General features: G+C 42.4%; 1 protein-coding gene across 1 annotated transcript in view; it reads right to left on the bottom strand.

Annotated features, from left to right (window-relative positions):
* The window catches only part of LOC306940631 (uncharacterized protein), a 30,527-nt gene extending 19,584 nt beyond the window's left edge, over positions 1 to 10,943 (bottom strand). Inside the window, exons 1-9 of the mRNA XM_079525730.1 lie at positions 10,628 to 10,943; positions 10,454 to 10,531; positions 6,449 to 6,530; positions 6,191 to 6,264; positions 4,249 to 4,335; positions 3,156 to 3,294; positions 2,497 to 2,610; positions 2,239 to 2,401; positions 1,173 to 1,235 (exon numbers count right to left, since the gene is read on the bottom strand). Coding sequence (XP_079381856.1) covers positions 1,173 to 1,235; positions 2,239 to 2,401; positions 2,497 to 2,610; positions 3,156 to 3,294; positions 4,249 to 4,335; positions 6,191 to 6,264; positions 6,449 to 6,530; positions 10,454 to 10,531; positions 10,628 to 10,776 — 949 coding nt within the window. The 5' untranslated portion in view covers positions 10,777 to 10,943. The remainder of the gene's footprint in view (positions 1 to 1,172; positions 1,236 to 2,238; positions 2,402 to 2,496; positions 2,611 to 3,155; positions 3,295 to 4,248; positions 4,336 to 6,190; positions 6,265 to 6,448; positions 6,531 to 10,453; positions 10,532 to 10,627) is intronic.
* Positions 10,944 to 12,209: the final 1,266 nt, after the last annotated feature.

The following is a 12,209-nucleotide window of genomic DNA, read 5'->3' as shown; positions in this document are numbered from 1 at the left end:
CCCCCCCCCCCTCCCAGTGAGCTGTGGCATTCCACAAGAAAGCATAAGCATACTAGGGCCTTTACTGTTCCTAATATATGTAAACGACATGACATCAGCTTGTGACTGCAACTTGTTCCTGTTCGCAGATGACTCAGCACTGCTGGTCTCGGACAGGAACAAACTGCAGATTGAAAATGCCCTCAGCTCTGAACTCGGTAGAATCTGCACCTGGCTCGCTGATAACAAACTGTCTTTACACCTGGGAAAAACTGAATCCATTCTTTTTGGATCAAATAGTAATCTCAGCAAGGCAGATGGCTTCTCGGTTAGAGTGGGTGACAATATTATCACACGAAAAGATGAAATTACCTACCTAGGTTCCATCCTGGAGGCAAATCTTTCCGGTGATAAAATGGCCACCAACGTAATCAAAAAATCAACCAAAGAACAAGATTCCTACACAGGATCTCCTCACTGGTCAACAAAAACACCTTTAAGACCCTAAAAGGAGCCCTAGTACAAGGTTTCTTCGACTATGCATGCACCTTGGTACCACATCACCTCAAAAGGCCCTTAAAACAAGGCTCCGGACTTCCCCAAACAAACTGGTCAGGCTTCTACTGGGCCTCACCCCCCGAACCCACCTCACACCTGCCCACTTTGACAAGCTGGAATGGCTTAGTGTTGACGACAGAGTACAGCATCTTGCAATGGGTATGGTCCACAAGATTCGATACACCACCAAGATACCCATGTACATGTCAATGAAGTCCACACCCACAACACCAGAAAGAGTTCAACAAACCATGTGCAACCCAGATTCGGCACAAACAAGGGACTAAATTCTTTTCGCTCCTATGCCACCAAAAAGTGGAACGCCCTACAAACAGTCATTAAGACATGCGAATCCCTTGACTCCTTCAAAACCCCCCCCATCCACCCCTTTTCCCCCTCACTGTATATGTTTCTTTTCCCTTTTTACCTCCATTATGATGAATTCCTGTTCTGTTCTTTGGCTAAATAGAAGTGTATATTTATACGTCTCTAAATGTTTTGATGAATTGAACAAGGTGGACCCTCTTGTAAACAAGTGTAATGCTTTATTGGGTCGTGTTTGTATCGAGTTGTGCTTGAAATGTACTGTAATTCTGTTAATAAATACTTCAATCAATCATATCAATCAAACTCACCCGCAATGAAGAAAGTCATAAAGTTGTCCACCATCACTTCGTCATCCTCTTTCGTGGTTTCCTCTGTAATGACAAATAAAGTGAGTTAAAGCTGCAATCCATAACCTTTTTAGTGAATAAAATGTTATTTTGACCAATCTATGAGTTGGTCTCTCTGTTCTTCTATTGAGAAATGCAGATCCTGTGTTCAGATATAGGACCACTACTGGTTGACGACAAGATGTATTGATTGCATGAAGGTCAAAGCACAATTTCTCCTTTCATGTTTGAGACATATCATTAGTGGTGTAGTTCAGGGAGTTTTAATATATTTTATGAGAGTTCTTGTATTTATGTATTTGTATTATTTGTTAATCTACCCCTTCACATGGTGGAGTCGAAACTAATTGCCTCAACTGAGTATAAAAGGTTGCCAGTAACAAACAGATTTGGTTGTCATCTGTGTTGGAGCTCCTGTCTTTTTGTGATGGTGATTAAAGCACGTCTGTACTACTTCCAGTCTCTTCTAAATTGGGTATTCCAACAAACTAACTAATACACATAACATGAAAGACATAAAAGTTACGGAATTGCCGTTTGAATTGGTTCAAGTAATATAAATGCTGAAATTAAAACTTAATTTAATACGTATATAATACGTATATCTAATATTTAACCTATATTAATTTGACAACATTGAATAATACCAAAATTAGATGTACGAATCCAGCAATAGCATGAACTGCACACTTGTTACTAGGACTTGGCGATATGGACAAAATATAATAAACTAGTGGTTCACACACGCCTTTGGCATGCTCACATCTAGCGCCACCCGTAAAAATAAAATGATTGTGCACATATAGGATGGGTACAAAAATGTGAGCAATTGTGCGTGTGCAATTGTGGGAAATGTAATATAGGATAATATAATGATATATTTGACCAAATAAATATGCCTACATCAATGTAGACATTGTAGAATGTAGAATGTAGAATCCCAGTCTCATATCACAATATTGATATACCGGTAACAGATATATTTCCCAGCCTTAATGTTTATTGTAAATTATTAAAGATGTGCAACCTTTGCCAGCAGATTTAATGATCTGTGTGAGGATGTCCTTGGGCACATCTTCACCACTGTGCACGGCAACCTTTCTGTCGTTAATCCACTTTGCTCCTGTGGTCCGCAGAAACTTGCATGCCTGCTTCACCTCATTGACAAATGCCCAGTTCTTTGGGTTGTACTGGAAAGGACTCAAACTCATGAATATGGTACACTGATACATGGATTATCTAATCTTTTCAATTCATCTTAGGTAAATGTGCCATGAATGCATACCTGAAAAAGTATAGATCGGATAGATACAACCATCCCCTTCAGGCAGAGCTCAATGGATTTGGGTAATGGTGACTCAGCTTTCCTCAGCAGGTCTAAATCCACCCCAAATGCAACCTTCATTTCAAACAATAGAGGCCACACATAAAGGAATTTAACCGTCGTCAGTCTTCTCACACCCTATTTCTTCTTTTATGTTTTTACTGTATTTACCCAGGGAGGTAGCTTAATTTCAATTTCCACGCTCTGCATAAACACACAATAAACATGGGAGCTGGCCAGTACACCTAACTAGTCTTATAGCATACTGTTGGCCACTGAGTAGCTCCACTGGAGCAGTTGGAGGTTCCATGCCTTGCTCAATGGCACATCAACAGTGAAATATTGGGAGGAAGTGTCTCAGGGGCAATAAAGTGCGGCCGAATTGAAACAGTTCTGTTCTTGTTGCAATTCCCTTTTTACATTGGGAGTGCGTATCAAGAAATGGTGCTTTAAGTTGGTAAACTGAAGAAAAGCATGTACCTGCATAAGTCTACAAATGTATAGTCTACTCTATGCCATGAAGGTAATCTGATGTGCACTGTTTAAATGTTTGTCTTAAAAACTGTTGCGATATAGATGCTGTCAAAAAGTATATGTCAGGACCACTAAGGGCACCTTACCCTGGTAATAATGTCAAGTGTAACACCGTTGAGTAGGTGGAGCATGTTGACTTCTATTTTGCTATCTGCAGCTTCTTCAAGTTTATTCATGAACTTCTCTGAGGTGTCATTGAAGGTGCCTGTCAAACCTCTAAGGTATCTACAAGGAGAAAAAAAGCAAGCAGCAATTAGCTCAGTGCACATTCGTATACAGTATGTTGTGGCAACATTTCGGCAACAAGGGCGCTCCTCTAACCTTTAGGCCACTGCTGCCCCATCCAGTCTTTCTTCTAAGATACAAATGGTAAGCAAAGTAAAGCAAAGTTCTTTGTTTACCCAGGGTGAATGGACTAAGCTCGAGATGCTTGTTTACAGCCAGACCCTGCTCATAGAACATTTAATGGTAGGGGTTCAATGCCTTGCTCAAGGGCACTTCAGTGGTGGTAATTTTAACGTGCCGGTCCGGGGATTCGAACTGGCGACCTTCCGATAACAAGACCGCTCCGCAAACTGTTCGGCCACCGCTGCCCCAAAAGTTAGTGTCAGAAGTGGTTTAGCCACCGAGCGCAAGATAGGACTACAAATGAATGTGCTGTGGTACGCGCCTGGACTGCTAAGCCAGGGGCCCACCGAGAGGTGCATGTTTTAAATCCCTTCTTAAAATACAAGTTTTGTAATGGTTCATCTTCCTATTTGAATTATATGTGTGTATTTTATTTATTGCATGAAGAACTTTGTAATTCTGCTTTTGAGAAGTGCCATACAAATATTTCTATTGTTATTATTGTTACAGTCAACCATTACTGCAATTATTAAAGTTGTACACCACATCATAAATGTAAAAAACTTCAAACAGACAATTTTACTGTAATGAACTGGTTACCCACACAATGAAGCCTTCATAATACTGCACACTTTTGTGTGAGAGCATGTAAAAAATAAAGAATTCACTGTATTTTTCTAGTCTGTCTAAGGAGTCATCCTTAAACGTTTTGTAGTTGTGCAAGTCTTACCACTCTTGTTCCCTGTACTGTTAACAGCTGTGAATGGCAGAGATGTTTTATTATTATTATTATTATTATTACAAAAAAAATGAATTGCAGAGATGTCTTACAGGCTGCTGAAGGCAGGGTCGATCATGCGCCGCTGTTTGTACCATTGGTCATGGTTCTGTGTTGTAAGCAATCCACTGCCAAGGAACCTTGTGGAGAGATAATAGTCAGGCTCTAGATAGGGAAATGAGTGTGTGTGTGTGTGTGTGTGTGTGTGTGTGTGTGTGTGTGTGTGTGCGTGCGTGCGTGCGTGCGTGCGTGCGTGCGTGCGTGCCAGTGAGCACCCTAGCTAAGCTACTTTCCCATGGAAAATAAAAGATAGGTCTAAACTATATCAGATGTTTCAATCATTTTGACATACTTCCGCTATCTAAACAATGTTGTCCTCCCTGCCCACAACCAGGGCATAATGGAAAGGATTACAGTGAACCTCGCCCAGCTGACTCACTCCACAGCACTGGTTCTCAAAGTGGGCGCCGTGGCGGGTGCAGTACGGGTGCAGTACCTACGTCTAGTTCAGACAAGTCTGAACTAGACGTAGGTCCGACAAATGACAACCCACCTCATCTCCTAACGACCTAACCATAACCGCAAGCATGGGAGCAGACGCTAGTCCGACATGCGGATGATTGTCGGACTAATGCCCTGTCTGAAAAGCGCCCACCTCCCCGCCGTGGCAGCCTAGGGTGCCGTGACGCAAGTCCAGGGGTGCCTCAGGATACTTTGCTAATATTTGGAATTAATCAATATCACTTCAGTTTAACCACTAAAGGTTCAGGTGGTGGTTAGACAAGTATGGAGTTATTTTCAATTTGTCATGCTGGAAACTACTATTGAATTTTCCTCGTGACACACACTGTATCTTAGGGAGAAAGATTTACATATTTACGTACAGCAATATGACTCCCTGCACTGGCTCCCAGTCGCTGCCCGCACAGAATACAAAACTCTGATGCTGGCATTCAAAGCAACCAAAGGTATGGCTCCCCCATATCTTGCAAGCATGATTGAACCCTACAAACCCTCCCGCGCACTCAGATCAGCCAACGCAGGAAAGCTGGAAGTACCCTCACTAAAAACGCCGGGACAACGCTCCACACGTCCCAAACTCTTCTCCCTTCTGGCCCCAAAACTGTGGAATGCACTCCCCGTTGCAATCAGAACTGCAGCATCACTCCCAATCTTCCGCCGTAGTCTGAAGACCCACCTTTTCAGACTCCATCATGGCCCATAGCACTTATCCTACCCCCTTAGATAGCACTTTTTAGACTTAGATAGCATTTGAAACAGACTTATAGCATGTCATGTAGACAGCACAATAATTGCATTGTATGTAGTCATAGCACATCATAGTACATATGTATAGCATTATATAGATATGTTCTAGTTACGTTCTTAGCTTACGCATGTTTCTTGATAAATGCATTTTATATGTGATGTATTCCCATACTTTTGTTCTTGCCTAATGTAAGTCGCTCTGGATTAAGAGCGTCTGCTAAATGCCTAAATTGTAAATTGTAATAAATGTAAAATTATATAAAGTAACAATGTAACTCAGGGGTGCCTTGGATGAAAAGGTTATTTACAGGTTTTACCCTGAGACAAAATAATTGGGATTCAAGGTAGAAGCACTGAAAAGACAAGATTTTAAGAAGATTTGGCAATTTCTTTTCTTTATATGGTTGAAAGACAAAATATAGACAAACTAAGGAAATTATTTGTTGTTATATTTGACACTGCTCTTCATATTGTAATACTTCAAAGAGGCTGTCCTACCAATCGACTTTGACACTTAATCAGGAGTTGTAGCCAGGGGTTAGTTGAGTGGTGAACATTGTTCTTGTCTTCATGTCTTTATGTATGTAATATTGTTTTGTTCTTTGTGCTATGTCAAATGTGTTTCTGCATACATGGCTCCTGGCCAAATTTCAGTGTGAACTGACAATAAATTACAATATCATATCATGTCCTAACAGGAGTTCCTGGACTAGTGAATTACTGTACCTCTGCCCAAACAGACCGAACGCCTTCTGGTAGACCATCTTATCTTTGGGGTACTTTGAGGACATGAGGATTTCCTGCAACAAAGAACAATAACAGAGGGCCAATCCAAAGAATAACTTTCTTCTTTTTCTTTTTTTGACACATTGTTATGACAAATTGGGTTAACCTGTACATGACAGTACACTAGCATTGATGTTTGCTTTTCATGTGCCAGCACTCAGCAGGTCCCTCGTTCATACTTTAAGCCCAGGTGTTTACCTTGGTCGCCTCTGGACAGCTCACACCCAGCATGACAGTATTCAACATGTTGATCCTGTACACTGGTCCATAGCTCTGAGTCCTGTATGTAGAGAGCAGCATGTCATCAAAGTTTTTTGACTTTCCACCAGGATTGGTGGTGATCTAGTATGAAATTATGTGATTAATGGGCCCCGTTTTTGCAATTCCTGCAAATCCATACCAGAGGTCTAACTAGCCCTGGTCCAGTGCTTACAGCGAGTAGAGCGAGTCTCTCTCTCGCTCTACTCGCTGTAAGCACTGGACCAGGGCTAAGGTCTAACCACAAACCTTTCACCCTCCTCTTTACACCCCCTTATTTTTTCTTCCACTCTGCACAAAAGTGTTTTATATTTTGTGGTAATATTGAATTTTGTTTTGAATTGAATACATGTAGGACCCGAATGGAAACAAGTTGTTGTTGTTCTATGCTATCCTTTTAGACTTTGATTGATTGATTGATTGATTGAAGAATGTATTAACAGTTTGCAGAATTACAGTACATTTCAAGCACAAACTCAATACAAAGGCTGTTAACTGTGAGTGGACGACCCAATTAAGCATTACACTTGTTTCCAATAGGGTCCACCATGATCAAATCATCAAAACATTTAGAGACGTACAAATAGACACTTCTATAGACAGAACAGGAATTCAGCATAAAGGAGGTAAAAAGGGAAAAGAAACATATACAGTGAGGGAAAAAAAGGGGTGGGCGGTGGGGGGGATTCACGTTCAGCTCCGTTAATTTGTTTGTTTTCCTTGGAGGAGCTGCGTTGGGTCCCCAAGTCGGCTCCGTGGCCGTACCTTGAGTTGGCTGTGTGGCCGTGACCGTCTCTTGTGTTGTCCTTGCGTTGGGTCCCCAAGTCGGCTCAGTGGCCATACCTTGAGTTGGCTGTGTGGCCGCGACCGTCTCTTTGTTGTCCTTGCGTTCGTGTTTGAGGGATTCAGATTTTACAGGGGCCAGTTTCGAATTGCAGCCGTCCGTAGGTGCCCTTTGAGAGCGGTTTTGAAGGAGTCAAGGGATTCGCATGTCTTAATGACAGTTGGTAGGGCGTTCCACATTTTGGTGGCATAGGAGCGAAAAGAATTTAGTCCCTTGTTTGTGCCGAATCTGGGTTGTACATGGTTCGTTGCACTCCCTCTGGTGTTGTGGGTGTGGACTTCGTTAACATTAAGGAAGTATCTAGACAGGTACATGGGTATCTTGGTGGTGTATCGAATCTTGTGGACCAGACCCATTGCAAGATGCTGTACTCTGTCGTCGACCCTAAGCCATTCCAGCCTGTCGAAGTGGGCAGGGGTGAGGTGGGTTCGGGGGGCGAGGTCAAGTAGGAGCCTGACCAGTTTGTTTTGGGAAGTCTGGAGCCTGGTTTTAAGGGCCTTTGAGGTGCTGTGGTACCAGGAGGTGCATGCATAGTCAAAGAAACCCTGTACAAGGGCTCCTGTTAAGGTCTTCAAGGTGTTTTTGTTGACCAGTGAGGAGATCCTGTAAAGGAATCTTGTTCTATGGTTGACCTTTTTGATTACGTTGGTGGCCATTTTATCACCGGAAAGATTAGCCTCCAGGATGGAACCTAGGTAGGTAATTTCATCTTTACGTGTGATAACATTGTCACCCACTCTAACCAAGAAGCCATTTGCCTTGCTGAGATTACTATTAGAGCCAAAGAGAATGGATTCAGTTTTTCCCAGGTGTAAAGATAGTTTGTTATCAGCGAGCCAGGTGCAGATTCTACCGAGTTCAGAGCTGAGGGCCTTTTCAACCTGCAGTTTGTCCCTGTCCGAGACCAGCAGTGCCGAGTCATCTGCGAACAGGAACAAGTTGCAGTCACAAGCTGAAGTCATGTCGTTAACATATATTAGGAACAGTAATGGTCCTAGTATGCTCCCTTGTGGAACGCCACAGCTCACTGGGAGGGGGGGGGACAGTGTTCCATTCACCTCCACCATCTGTTCTCTCCCCTCCAGGTAGGATTGCATCCAGCTCACTGATGTGCTATCGAAACCAATTGCCTTTAGCTTGTTAACCAGTATGGAGTGGTTCACAGTGTCAAAAGCCTTTTGGAGGTCCAGCATGACCATGCCGCAGTATTTGCCAGCATCCACCTCATGTTTGATGTGGTCGCTCAAATAGAGAAGGCATGTGTCAGTGGAGTGGGACGTTCTGAAGCCAGATTGGAACTCGTACATTAATTTATTAGTGGCAAGATACTTTTCAACCTGTTCATAGACTATTTTTTCCATCACTTTCGAGATGGAGCTAAGAATAGAAATAGGGCGGTAGTTGCCGGGGTCTAATTTACTCCCTTTCTTGTGCAAGGGGGTTACTTTGGCCAGTTTGAAATCTTGGGGGACCTGTCCCTGTTTGATGGAGAGGTTTACTATGTGGGTGATGATTGGAGCTATAGAGATGGCTGAGTCTCTGAGAAATTTGGAGGGAATATTGTCATGGCCTGTGGCCTTGTGGGGTTGGAGGGCACTCAGTTTCTTAATTACCTCATCAGTTGTTACCATAACTAGTTTAAAATCGTCTTTACAAACACCTAGGTTTCTGTAGAAGGTTGTAATGTGCTCTACACCAAAGAGCCCAGAGTGGGAGGGCAGTTTGTTAACCAGAGTTGTTGCTATGTTTGTAAAGAAGATATTCAAGCAGTTGGCCACATCAAGGTTGTCAGTGATGAGAGTGTTGTCCGATTTGATGTTTATGTTTGAAAACCTGGTTTTTAGTTTCTGAGCGCAGTTTAGTAGCTTCCAGAGCTCACGAGGATTGTTTTTGTTTTCCTGTGCTTTATCATTGATGAAGTTACTTTTAGCTGATTTGGTCATGGCAGTTACACTGTTTCTTAGCTTGATTCGTTGGGTATTTAGGTTGTTCAAACGAGATTGGCGAACACTGTCGAAGCGCTTGGCTAGCTTTGACTTGCATTTTAGAAATTCAGAGCATTTTTTGTCTCTGGCTTTCATTGCAGCCAGTATGTCCGAATTCATCCATGGTTCCGAGCGGGTTTTGCCCCTGGTGGTTCTCAAAGGAGCCATGTTGTTCAGTACTGATGTATATTTGGTTTTGAAGCCAAGCCAAGCTACTTCGACAAGTGTGCTTTTAAGCTCATCGGACCAATCCAGACTCTCCAATACTTGGTTAAAGACCTCACTAGAGTAGGTTTTGAGGTCCCTTGATATGACTGTTTTGTGGCAGCCGGTCTTAAGTTTTTGTATTTTGCGGGTACAGAATATCATAAAATGATCACTAAGCCCACATACAATAACCCCTTTCTTGGAGATTCTGGATTTGTCCGAGGACAGAATGAGATCAATGACAGTTTGAGTAGAATCACACTCTCTAGTGGGTTGGGTAATTAGCTGACTGACACTATGTAGATCACAGAACTTACTGAATGACTGAAACACAGGTGCTTCCTTACGTTGCATGTCTGTATTGTAGTCGCCAATCAGGATTTTCTCTACACATTCCTCCCCAGCTAAGCACCCCTCAAGTATATCATAGAACCCATGTTGGTCAGGCGGTCTGTAGACGGTGCCCACTAATACCGATTTAGCCTTTTTGAAAATTAATTAAGACCAAGTGTTTGACGGTACTCTGTTGCTGTTTACATTTCTGTCTAATAAAGTATTCAATCAATCAGTCAATTAATCAATAAGTTCTCCTCACAGTAATCCCTCCCGACCTAGTTGACACCCCCCCCCCCCCCCCCCCCCCACACACATGGAAATAAAAATTGCATAGACATATATTTCCTATATGCACATATATGAACCTGAATATGGCTTATATATGCAGCATAGGCTATATGATGCATATACTTGCCATATATTGGTATAACATGTTCATATATTTAAAATAAAACCATAGCACCACCTTAGCGTTTTCATGTCGCGCACCCTAGGTGACCTCTGCATGTTTACTTTATGTTTAAGGTGATATATTGCAACTGAAAACTGGATGTTCATTAAGACATTTCTCACCATTCCAAGAATTGTGCGTGCAAATTTCCCCTTACTGTCGTCGCCCTCATTACTGATGGTATATGTCCGAGGAAAAAACTGTTCAGGGACAAATAAATGTACATGTGAATACAATTATTATACAGTGAGAAGTGAGAACAAACGAGCAAAAAATGTTCCTAACTTTAACATCACCTGTCTCTCGGGGGTCCAGGAATGTGATCATACTTCCAATGACTGTACTTGATAAGACAACAAAGCCGGATAAATGCCACTAAAATAAAAACAGACACAAACAAAAGTGCATAACAGCAAAAGGACGAAACTAGAGGGAAAAACTCCATGTCTGTCAACCTACAATACGGTAAAATTACTCTGAAGTAGAGAGGGTCAGCTTTACGACACAACAAGGAGCAAGGCGCTGCTTTCTAGTGATCTGAAGCTGAGTTCACACAGCATAGGGTCATAAGTTCTCGCATAAACACGGAAGGCGAGTTGAACCAAGTTGACCGCCGCCCATAAATATAGGGCATGGGTCTCTAGGCGCATACCTATGGCGCATACGCATTCAGAAGTTTGAGGAAGTCATTCTCCTTTCTACTTTGATGCATTGAACAAGGTGGACCCTCTTGTAAACAAGTGTAATGCTTTATTGGATCGTCCACTCACAGTTGACAGTTTTTGTATTGAGTTGTGCTTGAAATATGTACTGTAATTCTGCAAACTGTTAATAAATACTTCAATCAATCAATCAAAATTCAATGGACATAGCCTCGGTCGGATAATCTGATTAATCGCCATGCAATCTCATAATGGCGCAACATTGGCTCCATAGCTCAGTGGTTAGAGCACTGGTCTTGTAAACCAGGGGTCGCGAGTTCGATCCTCGCTGGGGCCTGCGATAGAATGTATTTTTCTAGGATATTATCCGAATATGATGATTACAAACACACCTCATTGCGCATTGTCAGATGATTCCCATATTAAAATCCAATGGCCTACCCACAAGCAAACCAGGAAGCCATATTTTAGCCAATTTTACATGGAGCCGGTGGCCCACTCTAGTGCCCACGGAACTTATCTTATCCTCAGTTTATCCTGTCCCTTTACAGATGTACGTGGGCAGGGTGACCAGCAGGGGGTGCTCTGTACCAGTTCTTAAAATTTCCAAAGTCACGATATCTACTATACCAATGTTTACAAACTGTCGTTTAGACTTTAGAGAACCATCACTTCACATGATGACGAGTTATTATTATATCCCAAAGGTGATCCCTCGATCTGTACCAGTTCTTAAAATTGTACAGATCTTTTAGTCTACCCGTGTTTCAAAACTGCCGATTTAGAACCGAAAGTCACATGTGATAAGTTACTATCCCAAATGCCACAATGATGTGCTTTTGAATGTCGTTCGAATGTCAATTATAGCAGTCCTGCTGCAGGGTTCCACCTTTCAGCTGAGTCACAAAATGCATTAGGCCTATCATCACATAGGCGGTAGATGTCATATTTTATCCCTGCCTACACTTCTCGAAAACTTTTGGGAACTCGGATTAATGAACCAGTGACTGTGACTCAATTTTGTGAGTGCTTCATACCTGCACATATTGCTTCCAATATAACCTTCAAGCTTGTCTGCATTCTTATCTTCAAGACACAGGACATATCATATTTTTGGTCCAGGGTCTTGGCTCTGTGTAAGCGCTGCAGGCTGCATGCTGTTTGATGTTGTTATGGCTGGCTGTCTGCCTTCTCAGTTGTAGGCTGCCCGGCTCTG

Source organism: Electrona antarctica, assembly GCF_951216825.1.
Source record: "Electrona antarctica genome assembly, chromosome: 17".
NCBI classification, from domain to species: domain Eukaryota; kingdom Metazoa; phylum Chordata; class Actinopteri; order Myctophiformes; family Myctophidae; genus Electrona; species Electrona antarctica.
Note: the sequence above shows the minus strand (reverse complement) of the source record. Positions and strands in the feature narration are given on the sequence as shown.